General features: G+C 45.1%; 1 protein-coding gene across 15 annotated transcripts in view; it reads left to right on the top strand.

Moving 5' to 3' along the window:
- The window catches only part of GMDS (GDP-mannose 4,6-dehydratase), a 481,231-nt gene that overhangs the window by 303,797 nt on the left and 162,418 nt on the right, over positions 1-15,016 (top strand). The window contains exon 8 of one of the 15 annotated variants that reach the window (XM_089918202.1): positions 12,393-13,566. The exons of the other annotated variants lie outside the window; for them this stretch is intronic. Coding sequence (XP_089774328.1) covers positions 12,393-12,476 — 84 coding nt within the window. The 3' untranslated portion in view covers positions 12,477-13,566. Of the gene's footprint in view, positions 1-12,392; positions 13,567-15,016 lie in introns of those variants that run through there. 15 annotated transcript variants of the gene reach the window in all.

Raw genomic sequence — 15,016 nt, 5'->3', positions numbered from 1 at the left:
AAGGGAGCTCAAAGGGAAAGAAAAGGAAGCCCTCCACTCCCCACACTCACCTTAATGCTACTCAAGAAATCATTCCATTTAGCTGTTTTCGATATTGACTGACATTCATATGTCTGTTTAAAGTAAAATTGTCTAACCCAAAATTTCACAGAGATAAATTTATGTAGAAAAAAATAGCCAAACCCGTTATAGAAAACCTCATTAGTCTTAATACTCCAGCTTCTGCAGGCTGAACTAATTACTCCCTAATCTTTTTGTGAGGCATTGGTTAAATCAATTAAGTCGTTAGGAGTAATTTCAATAATGCTAGTGTTTGAGAGAACTACATGGCAAACAGGATTCGCCTTAATTAGACTTTTATTCGCCTTAATTAGACTTTTAAATTCAGAGCCCTATCTCAGTCTGGAGCCAAGTTCTCTATTTTGACTCTCCCTGTGTTCACTTAGTTGTAAAGGGAAAATTTTTAATATGTCTGGCTCGAAGTAATTAGTTTGCAAATCTGTAATGTGAGACGGACGTTGTGGGAGCTGAGTTCGGGAAGGAAAGCAGAGCCCCTCCCTTTTCATTTTATTAGCTTTTCCTGTATCTGGAGGCTTCCTGCAAGGATGGAGCATTCCTGTGAGTTCAGCTCGCGGGAGGTTTGCCCCCATAGCATCAAATGCCTCCAGACAGGTACCTGCTGCTGACCTTCGGGTACCTTTGCCCTTTAAAAAACAGCAGTGCTGTTCTTTGTGGGGCTCTCCTCCTCCCTTCTGCTCCGCCCTGGGGGCTGGTCCCCGGGCGCCCTCCACGCACGGCTTCCTCTCAGCGCTGGACCCGGGCAGGAGATCCTGTCCAGACCTGTGGGAAAGCGCCCAGAGCCCGCTCTTCCCACCGCCCCTCCCACCCGCTGGGGAAGGAACTCCCGGCAGGCAGGAAGGTCTCATTAGCCTAAAAGAACATCCCGCCTTCCTTCCCCTCTGCGGCTCCTGCAGCAGTAAATCCAGGAGGGTAGCACTCACACTTCAGATACGAAGCTCTTTCTTTGGAGAGTCGTAATTGCTCTGCTCCCACAGAGAATTTTCCTGCTAACTTCCATTACCAGGCGAGGGTTCATCCTAATGCATTCCTGCTCATAGAAAGTTCAGGCTTCAGGAGCCAGGTGACCAGCACACTGGTCGGCACTCGTAATAACAGATCAGGAAGCCAGCTCGTCACATCGTGTTGGAATGTGAGTCCTCAATATAATGCAGTTGGCTTAGGTTTTAACATTCTTCAGAGATTGCATTTGTCAAATTTTATGGTAGCTTACTCTATGTTATGAAGAAATGGCTGTGTCCCCCCCCCCCCCACCTTGGGAAAGAGCAATCCCTCTTCACCCACCCCCTGCCCTTGTGTAAGTGCAGAAAAATCAGCACAATCGTGACGGACAATTGTAGTAAACATTTAACAATCTGTGCTTTCTCAGGTTTATCTTATCATCTGAACATGTGGTGAGCCCAGATAGGTTAAGTGTCTTTTCCCTAAGGTGCAGTATTCTACACTTTTAGATGCAATTTAAATTTTATTTGTAAAGCCTTGGGTGACACATTTGAACATTCTGAAAATTAAACCTTGTATGAACATAACTGCAAGGGTTAGGGGAAATTGAACAAGCGAAATGTAAAGACTTGCACTTCCTGTAGATGAAGTTTTAGCCTTTTCCCAAACTTTCTCTATTGTAAACTTAAAACAAAGTCTTATCAGCAAGCGACATAGAGTAGCAGCTGGATATCATTAAATCCCTCCGTCTAAGCTATTCTTCTTCATTACCTTTTTCCTGACAAGCCTCGCTCTGCACAGAAATGTAACTTTGTCATGAGATTTATGTAATTCAGGCGTCCTCTCTGCTGAATGAGCCCTTGGCTGCAGAAGAAAGGGATTTGCAAGCATCCACAGAATTTTATAAGAAGAGGCAGAGCTTCACAAAATTCTCAAGGAGACACGGGTTAACATGACCTCTGTACTGACCACTTTTACCGATCTCCCTTTTATAGGTTCTTTTCATATTAAGAGTATTTTCCTGAAAACTGAAATAGTAAGTTTTATTTTACTAACGCAGGCCATTAGCTACTTCATCATGAAATACCCAGCAGCGCTCTTCAAATGCTTTCAGATTCAGTGAAACAAACTGTCTTTACTCAGTAGCATCACAGAAAATACTGACAGACATCTAACGATAAATGCAAATTGGAAGCAGCAATGCAGATGCCCCTCTGAGTTTAGTGAAACAGTGTAACCGTTGTTAAGTTGGTGGAGTTGTGGTTACTTACACTCACCGATCTGTGAGCCTTCAGTCTGGTCCCTGCTGGATTTCATATGTCAAAATCTGAGGTCAGGGTTAGGCGTTCTTCTTTCAGTGATACGACAGAACCACTTGGAAAAGAGGACGTGTATCTGTTAGAGGTGATAAGACACTAGGGAATCAAGAAATATGTACAAAAAAATAAAGCAAATGAAAAAAAAATCCCTAGTGACCCTCTGGAACATTAAATTGACAGTTATTTTTTACTCTTACCAAATTGGTATCTTTAAGAATTGTTGTGTCTTCCCTGGCAGTCCAGTGGTTAAGACTCGGTGCTTCCAGTACAGGGGGCACGGGTTTGATCCCTGGTCAGAGAACTAAGATCCCACATGCCGTACGGCGTGGCCAAAAAAAAGGGAATTGTAATCAAAAAGCACCTGCTACGTGTAATTTTATTCATGGCTTAATACAATTAATGATTCAGTTAATATTTATGCCCATTTACCTGCACTATTTGAAGTACAAATACAAAGAGTCTAAGAACTTATCAAATAGTTGATTCATCAAACCTATGATTATTTCATAGGAACATATCTCCTTTGATTTCACCTATGTTTCACGTAATTTTCTGTAAAGCAGGGTAAAGATTCCCAGAGTTTGACATAACAACTCCGCTCTGCCTCCCCCAGAGGACGCAACCGTAATTCCCCTCCACAGTTTCCCTCTGCCGCTGCTCTGGACTCAGACAGGCCTGTCCCCGTGTGCTGTCCACCAGGCTGGCTCCATGCGTCCCATCCCCAAGGAGACCTTCTCTGCCAGAGTCTCCCCGACCCGGCACCAGTTCTGGGCTCTGCCTGCTCACCCCCGGATCACCTCCTTCTCTCTCCTTCTGGGCAGTAGGCCGTCCTTCTGCCAGAGGCCAGGAAGGGTTCTGTCCTCCCCCAACCCCGCCCGGGGCATCATCTCTGGGGCTCTGACGTGCGTGGTCTCGTTCACCCTTCGTAGCCGTCCCATGAAGCAGGAGGAAGACCTCTCCGTGTAGGCAAAGAAACAGGCTCGGAGCAGCTGCCCTGGGCCATGCAGTCTAGTGACAGGGTCTACGTGGGAACGCAGATATTTCTGGCTAAAACACCTGCTATCTTAAATAATTTAAAAGGTTTTTTTACTGACTCACCTATAGAAACATCTAAGCCCACACAACTGCTCTTCTGACACCTGGGCATACACTGCTTTGTGCCCTTTCTGAGCTGTCTCTGTGGCTTGTCTCAGTAACGGCATTATAAGCCCCTAAGGCACATTGGTGATGTTGTTGGGTTTTTTTTTTGTTGTTATTTTGAGGTACGCGGGCCTCTCACCGGTGTGGCCTCTCCCGTTGCGGAGCACAGGCTCCAGACGCGCAGGCTCAGCGGCCATGGCTCACGGGCCCAGCCACTCCGCGGCATGTGGGATCTTCCCGGACCGGGGCACGAACCCGCGTCCCCTGCATCGGCAGGCGGACTCTCCACCACTGCGCCACCAGGGAAGCCCTCTGGTGATGTTTTAAAATCACCTCCTCGCACCCTTACCCCCCCCACTTGATACCTAGTGGATACCAAGGGCTAGAGATAGAGTAGTAGATGTTCAGTAAATGCGTGCTGAAAATATAAAAATTAAAAATAGAATACAGCACTGTTGACAATAGATAGACGACAGACGTTGATTTTGGATCAAACTCAAGGACCAAAAAATGACTCAAGTGATCCGCTACACCTAGCTAGAGCCGTGGAAAAGAATCAAGGCAGCAAGATTTTAAAATCCCAAAACAGTTGTCTTTTAAGGAGCGGGCGTGCGGGGAAGCCTAGGCCCATCCATAGAGAACTAATTAATACCTAACTTAAAACAGTTAAATGAATTACGATAAATCTACAATGTGGTTGGCTTGCAGCTGTAGCAAAGAGTAAGAACGATCTCCACGAAGTGAAAACACCTCTTAAGATGTGTTCAGAAGAAAGAGCAAGGTCAGAGCGGCGTGCACAGTGTAGCGTTGACCAGGCAGGTGAGGGCAGGAGAATGTCCCCATGGCTGCCCGCTTGGGGGAGGTGGGCACGGGTTGGGGGGGGTCAGGGCTGGACGAGGGCAGCTCGGGATACGCCTCGTTAAGCCTGAGATCCTCACCGTAGGAATGCGGTATCTGCCAAAAATAAATGAGTCATTCTGGGATTACTGCGGATGGGACAGCTCAACAGGAAGTTGCCTTTCAGTCATTCTCTGTAGGGGTAGTGGAATCTTGTATTCAAATTACAAGTGTATTAAAAACCGAATGCAGGCCAGTGTCTAAACCAAATCTCCCAAAAGCCCTGTGCGTAAAGGGTGTGTTGTGTTTTAGTGTTTAACGAAAGAGGGAGTCACTGACTATCCACACAGATGTCACGCTCCAGGAAGAGATGGGTTCCAACTGGGCCATGGGCAGGGGACCCGCTCGGGGCAGTGCGGCACCCTGGGTCCTGGCCCTTCTGCTGATGGAAATTAGTGTCTTAAAATCACCCAATTTTTTTCCACAAACGCAGACATTTTAAATGGACTCTCTTTTAGGTTTTTAAACCTTAGGTTTACATGTTTTTAAACCTTCAGTGGACCCCTAATGAAACCTTATTCAGTATCTTTCATTTTCTTGCTATGTGATGAAATTAGGTAGCAGTTGGTTGCATTTCAAAGCATGCCAAACATTTTAACCTGCAAATCAGTAACTTTTCCCTTTTCAACTTTAACTACTAGATTTTAAAATATTAACCCTTAATAATGTCTTTAAATTTGTAATAAATTTTCTCTGAAACCTAATCCCGGCCTGTTGCTCCCATCGTGCGTGTATGCACAGGTCTCTGTTTTCTGACCGGCAGGATTACTGGGGTTCTGCAGGAATGGACACAGAATGATTTGAAGGAGAGCGTATTTCCCACGTGCACGTTGACTAGGAATACAGAAAAGCTAAGCAACTACCTCTTAATTCACTCTGTTTATTTAATGAGCAACTTGGGGTGGTGCTAACTTCTGCCTCCATAAATGACCTTACTCTTGAATAATGAAGAGTCTTCAGCCCACTGCCCTTGCATCTGAAAACTGTAAACAACCTTGGTTACAGTTTTCTCCTTTTGCTGCCAGAACGAGGTCATCCAAAATATGTGTGGGGTGTGAAGTTTGTTTTCGGCCCAGATTTGTCATGAGCCTAAACATTTCTCTCTCAAGTAATTTACGTTGAATTACATTGCGTTATGTTCCCTCAGGAAGGTGAGGAGAGGGAGAGGAAGAAACTCACAAAGCAAGTGGTTTCAGGGCGCAGGTTTCGCCTTATAGAGTCCCTACGATGGCGTCCTCCTCTCACTGTGCCGTGAGGCGGGGTTCTCTGGCGCTCGTCGTGTTTTATCCTGACACCCCCGAGATGAGCTTTCCTTGCGAAGGCGGAGGAGGCCTGATGCCTGCGGTGGGATCCGGGGTCTCCCCTCCTCTGGGGTCGCTGACACGTGCAGTTCGGGCCGGGAAGCCCGGCGGGAGGTGCCCCGCTGATTAAGGTGCCTAAAGCTCCCTGCCACCCCTGCCCCTCAGGGCGCCAGCTGCAGAGAAGGGGGCCTCCGCGGGCTGCGCTGCGGCCGAGCTGGACAGAGGGCCAGCGGGCCGGCAATTTTCCACCCTTTGTGTGGGTGATCAGAGGCCCAGGGCCGACAGTGCTTCACTCGGGGCTGCTGGTCTTCAGGAGCCCAAGACTTCCTTCCTCGAGTGGCCACGCATCCTGCGGGTGAACGTGGGACTTGGCAGTGGCCGCGGGGGCCCAGCTCAGCAAGGGGCACCGCGGGCTTCACGCGGCCACGCCTGCTTCGACCCACATTCAAGTAAATGCAGCTTAAAGGGAGAAATGAAAGGTGAACTTTGCCTTAGCGGGGTTGTAAGTGCCCTTTCTCCGCAGAGGCCCTTTGTTAGGCTTCCTACTGGGTGTTCACAGTCAAGCTGACGTCCGCGTGGCCGGCTGGCTTTAAGGGCAGAGGGTCTTGGGCCCCCTCACTGCCTTCCTTTCCCACCCCAAGGTCTCCATCCCCTGCAGCCAGTGAGTCCTGGCAGGTGGTGCTGGTCTTCTGTGCACAGGCTTGGTAGCATTTGCATGTCCTTCAGGACAAAAAGGTCATCACTTCAACCCTAGGGGCAAAATGCTGCCGATAAAAAGTACCCTCTAAGGAGTTTCTCTGTTATGCGCCCCGTCTTCACTCAGCTCCAGCAAAACCCTGCAACATGTTAGTTTTCACAAATTTATTACATTTCTGAAAGTGGAGTGAACGTGTGGGCTTGTTTCTACCACCAGCTTAGGCCCCATTAGAAAGATGGTAAAAGGAGGAAAGGTTTACATACTTGTAACAGCAAAAGGAAGAGCAGATGAGGGGTTTGACCTGGTTTCGGAATACAGACCAGGCCGAGAGCCAAGTGGAATGGAAGAGACTGTGGTTTAAACAGGACTGCTGGACTCTGGCCGCGCGTGAGTCCTCTGAGCTCCGGCCTGCGCCTGCTCTCAGGCGGGGCTGAGAGTCTGCATTCCTGACAAGGTCCACAGGTGACACAGACGCTGCTGATCTGAGGACCACAGGTTGAGGATCAAGGGCCTCGAAGACCGTGGGGGTAGTAGCCTGTCTGCCCAGCAGGCCGGGGAGCCTCTGCGGTAGAGTGGACACGCGTCTCAGACACTGACGGGCCTGGGAATTAACTAAGGGTCCATATGCGCGACGCCTGGACGTGCCTGCCTGTGCCCTGTAAAATCAGAACACTTTTCTCTACAGGACCTGAACAAGCTCTCTGGGTAGAACCAGCATAGCTGAGGTAGTCTGGGTTCCCTAAGCCTTATTTCTGGTCTTTGGGGACCCTCAGTAGAATAGCTGACTCCCCTCGAAGAAGAGTTCACCAGTCAGTAGGCCCAGCTTCACTTACAGACCTAACTTTTGGCTTTCCCCTTACCTTCATTTCTACTTAGTATCCACAGAGACTCGGGAAGACACCACCTTCGCAAAGTGAGACTTGAATCTACAAAAAAAGCAACAGTCAGAGGACAAGAGAGAGTGCTTGGATATTAAAAATATAATTGCTAAAATAATTTTTTCAATAAAAGGTGGGTAGAGAAAACTAAAACTATTCCAGGGTATAATACAAAAAGATGAAGAAACAGAAAATATGGGAAAACAAGCAAAAGGCCTAAGGGATAATTCTGGGAGGTCCAACTTCCGACCAAAAGTCAATAGAGAAAAATTCCCAGAACTTTAAGAGAGGCTTTGGGTTGAGAGGCCCGTAGAAGGATGATCAGGAAGAAGGACTGTCACACACGCTCACTGTTGTCAAGTTCCAGAAGACCAAGAATAAAGAGAAGATCTAAGACGCTTCTAGAGAAATAAATACGGGACACCCACAACCTAACGAGAATCAGAGTCACATTGGATGTCCTGTCAGCAACAGCGGGCACTGAAGCAGAGATGAGCGAGACCTTCAGAACTCTGAGGACAATTCTTCCTAATCGAGGTTTTCTTACCCAGGCACGGTGTCAATCATTAGTAAGACTAAGGTCCATTCTGAGACATCCCTCTCCTGCAACTCCTGTGAGATGAGAGAGAGCCCCAGAGAGAAACTGTGATTCAGTAAGCGGTAGACCCAACACAGGCATCCAGTGGAGAGAGGCCTGGTCTTAGCCGTGACCGGTACAGACGAGAAGAGACTCGGTCGGTTGTAAGAAGAATCCTTCAAACAACAGATAAAAGGAGTAAGACGACGGAGGATATAAGGGTTATCACTTTCTAAATAAAACCTGTTGGAAAAACAGAAAGCTGAGATAGCCGTGGTCCAAATATGTACCAGACTAAAAGAGAATTCACTTTTTAAAACTTTTCATCTGAGACAATTTTAAACGTATAACATTAGGCAGTATGACATAAGTACCCCTCAGCCAGCGCCACCGTTTATCAAGTTGGGCTCCATCTTGTTTAATCTATACTCTGACCCACTGCTCTCAGCCTGTCTTATTCCTAAGCAAACTCCAGGCATGATACTCCCTTTGGCTTTAATGCTAGCACGGTTCATCTTGAGAGGCTCAGGCCTCATGTGCCGCCCTGGAGACTTAGCGGAGGAAGTGTACTCAGGGCACATTCCTGGCTCTGCACAGAGCACCGCTGTCCGCACGGCTGTTAGGATGCAAGCTGGATGTATGGCTGCCAGTGTTTAGGGTGACGCTGTGACAAACCATGGGTGACTCATTTGTGAGGGTGGAACGGGAACAGATGTTCCTGCCTTGATGGTGAGAATTCGCAGGTGCGAGTGGGCAGAAGGAGAGCATGGCGTCTGTTGTTAGATGTGCTGAAAGCAGTGCTCACCTGCACTGGAGGTTTTGGTCCCCATCTCTCCTACCCGGGACCTTGGTGTTTGGTACTCATCTGGAAAAAAGAAAAAAAGCTTAGTTATTTGTATCATTACGTTGGTTTCGCTAAAATGTCTTTAATTTTGCTACAGATCCCTGACTCACTTGCAGCTGTTTTCATTATACTGGAGGCTGTCAGTCATTTGGCCCCTTTATTCACCTGGTCGTTGTGATGTGGGGCCCTGTGTAGATCTCTAAAGGCATCTCAGGAAGGGCACCCCCTACAGGCAAGGTTAGGGGGCATCTGCTTCCTCCTGGGCTCAAGAGACTGTATCCGGGTGTGTGGGTGGCCCTGAATATGTTCAGGTCTGGGTTTTTAATCATTTGTAAACTTCAGTGGTATTAATGGTAACCAATTTCTTGTGGATCGTCTAAGAACTAATTGCATCCCACTGGAGGTATGTAACTCCTTGGTCGAAAGTGGTCCTTCTGAGGGGTACCTCATTATTACACAGCTGCGCCAAAGGCTGGACCAAGGAGGTGAATTAATACTTTATCTTCTTTTGAGATATACATTCAAATGGCACGTGGAGATTCCTGAGCTACTACCATGAGGTCCACATAACTAAAAATTGATCTGTCATTACTAATTAGAACATGAGAATATCCTTCCACTCATGAAATACTGTTATTTGTAGATGGAGCGGAAAATGGCCAGGGGCCCACATCATCCTCTTTTATATATAAAGACAGTGCGGGGACGGGACCATAGATACTACAGACGTCAGGAATGCAGGCGCAGGCAGCGCCGTGTCAGTTCACATAAAGTGTATGTTCTCATCACGCACCCAGGTTCTGTACGGAAAGTTCGTTTACTCAAGTGTTTTACTTACATTAGATCATTTGTTCCTCACTCTGACTCTGAAATAGTCAGGGCACGTGCTATTAGCCCTAATTATAAATAAGGAAACTAAGATTCCAAAAGGTTAAGTGGGCAGCCTGGGGCTACGTGGTTAGTAAATGGCAGAACTGGAACCAAATCCTCACCTTTTCCCTTCCCATTGCCTTTTGTGTACATTCTATAGACACTTTCTTTGTAGTTACCATGTGGGTTACACTTAAAATCCTAAAGTTACAGTAATCTGATTGAATGTATACCAACTTAACTTTACTACAGCTCTTGCTGTTATTGATGTCACGGATTACATCTTTATACTCTGTGTGCCCAATACCATAGATTACTAAGTAGTTTTTCATACACTTGCCTTTTAAATAATGTAGAAAATGAAAGGCAGAGTTACCAAGCAAAATTACGGTAACACTAGCTTTGTAACGTCTCTGTGGCCACCTTTACTGGGGCTCGTCATGTCTTCATATGGCTTTGAGTTACTGTCTAGCTTCCTTTACCTTCTTAGCTTTTATCTGGGGAGTCTTAATTTCTTCCTCATTTTTGAAGGACAGTTTTGCTGCATATAGAATTCTCATTTGACAGTGTTTTTCTTTCAGCACTTTGAATGTATCAACCAGTGGCTCTTCTGGCCTCTAAGATTTCTGTCGGGAAATTGGCTGACATCTTCTTTGAGCACCCCTTGTGTCTGATGAGATTCTTCTCTCTGGCTGCTTTCAAGACTCTCTCTCTCTCTCTTTAATGATTTGAAAGCTGATAGATTTTAATAATTTGCAATTGTATTGCTATTTTCACCTGTTCAATTTTTTAAATTGACGTATAGTTAATTTACAATGTTGTGTTAGTTTCAAGTGTACAGCAAAGTTATGTGTGTGTGTGTGTGTGTATAAATATAAAATCACACACGTATATATACACTCTTTTGCAGATTCTTTCCCATTGCAGGTTATTACAAGATGCTGAATATGGGCCCCCTGTGCTGTACAGCAGGTGCTGTTGTTTACCTGTTTATATACAGTAGTGTGCACATCCATCCTAACCTCATTTCGCCCTCAAAGATTCTCTCTTTGTCTTAATTTTTTGACAGTTTGATTACATGGTCTTAGTGTAGATCTCTTTGGGTTTTTCCCACTCGTTTGTCTAGCTTCTTTGATTTGTAGAATCCTGTCTTTTATCAGACTTGGACGTTGTCAGCCGTCAGTTCTTCAAGTACTCTCTCTGCCCTTTCCTCGCTCTGCTCCTCCTGGAACTTGCACAGTGTGCATGTTGCTCTGCTTAATGTTGTCCCACTTGTCCCTTAGGCCCTGTTCACTTTTCTTCATTTTTTTCCTTTCTGTTCCTTAGACTCAATAATTTCACATTTCTTATCTTCAAGTTCGCTGATTCTTCTGCTTGCCCGAATCTGCTTTTGAACCCTTCTATTGTATTTTTCATTTTATCTACTTCTCAGCTCCAAAATTTCTTTATAGTTCCTTCTTATAATTTCTGTCTCTTTATCAAGCCTCTGTCATTTTCCTGACTTTGTTGTGTAGCCCTTTGAGCATGTTTTTTGTACAGTTGTTTAGTAAGTCCAAAGTCTAAGCCTCCTCAGGTATGTTTTCTCTGGATTTATTTTACTCCTTTGAGCAGGTCATACTTTCCTATTTCTTTTTTGTGGTCGAAAACTTGACATTCGAATTGGATAAAAGTTAACTCTGGAAATCAGATTCTCCTGCTTCCCAGGGTTCGCTTTTGTTCTGTTTCGTTTTTATTGTTGTTGGGTGCGTCTGTGCCAGGGATCATCCTAAGGTGAAAAAGATTAAGGTCTTCTCAGGTCTTAGCCTGAGCCTGTGTCTTAGCCTGAGCAAGCACAGTGGCTTTCTCAATTCCTGAACATGTGGTTGTCTCTGAATATCAGAAACTACAGAGGCAGTTCCTTTGGATCCCCTGGAAGCCATTTTAGCCAGTGGGGGGTTGAAGCAATGGAACACATCCTTATCTTTTAATAAAACTGATTTACAGATTGTTAAAGTCAGAGATTCTGCCTTAGGACTCTTTTCCAAACATATGATGTAGTGCCTTGAAGTTAATGTGTATTCAGTAGCTATTTGTTAAATTATAAGAAATAATCACTGTACAAATTCTTCATTTTATACATGCAATTGACCCTTGAACAACACGGCCACTTATTATAAGGATTTCTTAGTAAATACTGCAGTGCTACCCCATCCAAGGATGATTGAATCCGCAGACGAGGAACCGCCTGTACAAAGTACCTGTGGGTACAGAGGGCCAACTGTAAAGTTATACGTGCATTTCTGACTGCACAGTGCCCCTAACTCCAGCACTGTTCCAGGGTTACTAATGTGAAATCATTTCAGATAGCAATTTGAAGCTTATAAGGGGGCTTAGGTCATTCTTGATAAGATTTCAGAATTGAAAAGTAACGAGGTGTGTTGAATTAAAGTCAGGTTATTTTAACTTGCCTCATTAATTTGGATTCATAACTATACCTTTACAATACCTGTAGAAAGGATTTGCTTAGCGTATTAACAGTTTAAGCAAAGTGAAAATGATGCTACCTACACCAAACTTTTAAGCATATAACATAACTTTAGGAGCCTCTACTTGTACAAAAACAATTTGCTGATTCAAATGTTGTATCTATATATACATCAGACCCCTTAGGCGTTCTACTGAGAAATACTCCACAGTCCTCTGACTACAGATATTTGAACTAGTTCTCCAAACTAGACTGGCTGTACTTATTCAACATAGCTTAATTAAGCCACCTTTTAATTTATTTGTCTGCTATTTTGCGAACCTTAAGTTTTGTAATACATTTGGTCTAGTACATTTTTTAAAGTTATGTTTTGTGACATGTCTAGGTTTGCTGTGTCTGCTACAGTCTCACGGAGTCTGATATTTTGAAGGACACTCTGTACGTTAAACTTCGTCGGGAACGTTCTTAGCTGTGGGTCTTGCATCCTCAGGCACTGTGCCCCATTGCAGCCTGAATGCAACTGACTCCTACAGGGGATTGATTTCTTTGCAAGCCCAGTACGTCCCCTACAAACGAACCTTCCAGTTAGTTGCGAACTTTCAAAGATGCAAACGTGCGTGCCAGCCCCTGGACGCCAGCTGTTGTACTGTACTAGTGTACTTTTCAAGGTGCTGTACTGCAAGATTAAAAATGCTTTTTTAAGTTTTTGTGTTTGTTTTTTATGTACATATTATTTGTGTGAAAGGTATTATAAGCCTATTATAGTACGGTACCATATAGCCAGTTCTGTTAGCTGGGCACCTAGGCTAACTTTGTTGGACTTACGAACAAATTGGACTTAACGAAGGTGCTCTTGGAATGGAACTTGTTCATATGTAGGGGACTTACTGTAAAGGATTTAGATGTTTAAAACAAGTTTAAAAAAGCCCTGTGTGGTTCCCCTCCCTCCCTCCTCCACCTCTGTAATTTCTGGCCCAAGAAAAAGTGATTTCAGAAAGACAAAGTATTTAGTAAACACCTAGGATATGTAAGGCACTGTGCTAGGTGCTGGAAGTGATTTAATGCAATAATGACTGCCCCCTCCTTCTGAAATCTCGTTTAGGAGGTGAGAAGGCAGCAAATGCACAGCCCCAGAGTCCAAGGCAGAAGGTGGAGGAGAACAGAAGCACTACATCAGTGCTAGGATGTTCACATAATAGCTGCAAAGACTGAGCATTACAATGTACCAGGCGTGTGACATACGTTATTCCATTTAATCCTCACATCCTGGCTGTTGAACTCATCCCCACTTGAGAACGAGGCTGTCACGTGGCGTGTTCAGCTGCTGAACACGGGTACCGGGGAGCCCGTGCTGGGCTGGGCCTGGCAGGGGCAGGAGTGACTCGGAAAGATGCCGTGGGCGCCGCACAGGCGAGTACCTGGGTTCTCTCGGCCGCGGGCGCGGCCCCGGGGCCTCCTGCATGTTGCTGCCTTTGAGTGGAAGAGGACGGGGCCACAGCCCCCCGGGCTCGTGCGACAGGCCGTCTTGGATGGGCGGCTAATTGACACCTTTCGAAGGAGGGGGTCTCAGAGGCGCGGGGTTTGGTAGCATCATCAGCGCGTGAGGCACGTAGAAGCAGCTTTCCGGGAGACGGCAGGTGACCAGGTGGGCTTGGGTCTGAGGCGCTGGTGATGCTGCTGGGCATGGCCGTGCTGGCGTGGAAGCGGCGCTTGGGTTTGCCTCAGCGTGGAGTCGCTGTATCATACATCCTAACCTGATCACGGAGTTAACGCACCCCCGATGGCCATCCACGCACCTATGCTAAAACAGGGCTGTCTGAAATCGTGTCTGTGATGAGTTTCCTGAAAAGCAGTATATGGAAAAGGAAAGGAAGGAAGATCAGGTCATAGCTTCAGGAGATGCCAAATCCGGGGGCGAGGGGGGGGGGGAGGGGAATCCCCAGGGGGTGGAGCAGACAGGAGGCGAGGCCGGGAGACGACTTAGGGACCCTGAAGACCAGGTGGCGTCAGCTACGCTTAAGATGATACAGTTAGGAAGGCTTACTCAGAGACGGCAAGGCTTGATGGATCCACAGACAGCTATTGTATACAGTTTAATATTACGATTCCCGTTTAAAAAAAAGAACTGTGAAAAGAGGGTTGATTTTAAACTGAAGTGTGGGTAGTGAGAAAATAGGGATAATATAGAATTTTATTAATGTCAAAATGTATAATGGGTGTTTTCCCCAGCAATTTCTGACCCAAGAAAAATAATAAAACATTTAGTGGGTACCTGTCATTCTACGTAGAGTTCTAGAGGGCATTTAAATATAAAAATTAGGTAATTTTATATATATTTTACAAATAAGTAAATTTTATATATAAGTGAGTTTTGCCAAATATTTTACATACTTCTGGTATGCGATCCAAATCTTTTTAATGAGCTCTAAATTTAAAGAGCCACTGAAATTGGGAGGATGTTTAGAAAAAAGGAAATCCTGTGGTTGTAAATGACCCAAATACACAGTATTTTCATGTTGGTTGAGGTATTTTTTACAACATTTTGTGTTTGGGGGAGAAGCTGTTTATGTCTTCTCTCAGACGTCGCTTTAACAGGAAAGTATTTAACTGTAGTAAAACACATACACCCAAAAATACTTGTTACATTATAGCTCTTTTTAAAATCACATTTCATTGTATTATTTTTAATTAATAATACTTAAGTAGTTAAAATATTAAAGAGGTATTTTGCTGAAGCAAAAATAGATCATTATAATCTGACTTACCCATTATAAGAAAAAGCAAATCTCTGAGGGTGTAAATAAATCTCAGACGTGCTTCTGCTTTGGGTTTATTTCTGCCTTGATCACAAAGTCTGAAACATAACCAAGAATTCTCTTTCTCCTTTTTTCCTGTCTCCCATATATGTGAACATTAACTATTAAGCCTAAAAGCATATTGATGTTTGTCTTGAATTATCTCATGACTGCCTGTTTTGTCTCTATGATTCCTTTCTGCTCTTTGAGTTTG

The sequence above is a fragment of the Delphinapterus leucas genome, chromosome 10, assembly GCF_059928025.1.
Source record: "Delphinapterus leucas isolate spDelLeu-1000000601 "Yukka" chromosome 10, BTC_Dleu_Yukka2, whole genome shotgun sequence".
NCBI classification, from domain to species: domain Eukaryota; kingdom Metazoa; phylum Chordata; class Mammalia; order Artiodactyla; family Monodontidae; genus Delphinapterus; species Delphinapterus leucas.
Note: the sequence above shows the minus strand (reverse complement) of the source record. Positions and strands in the feature narration are given on the sequence as shown.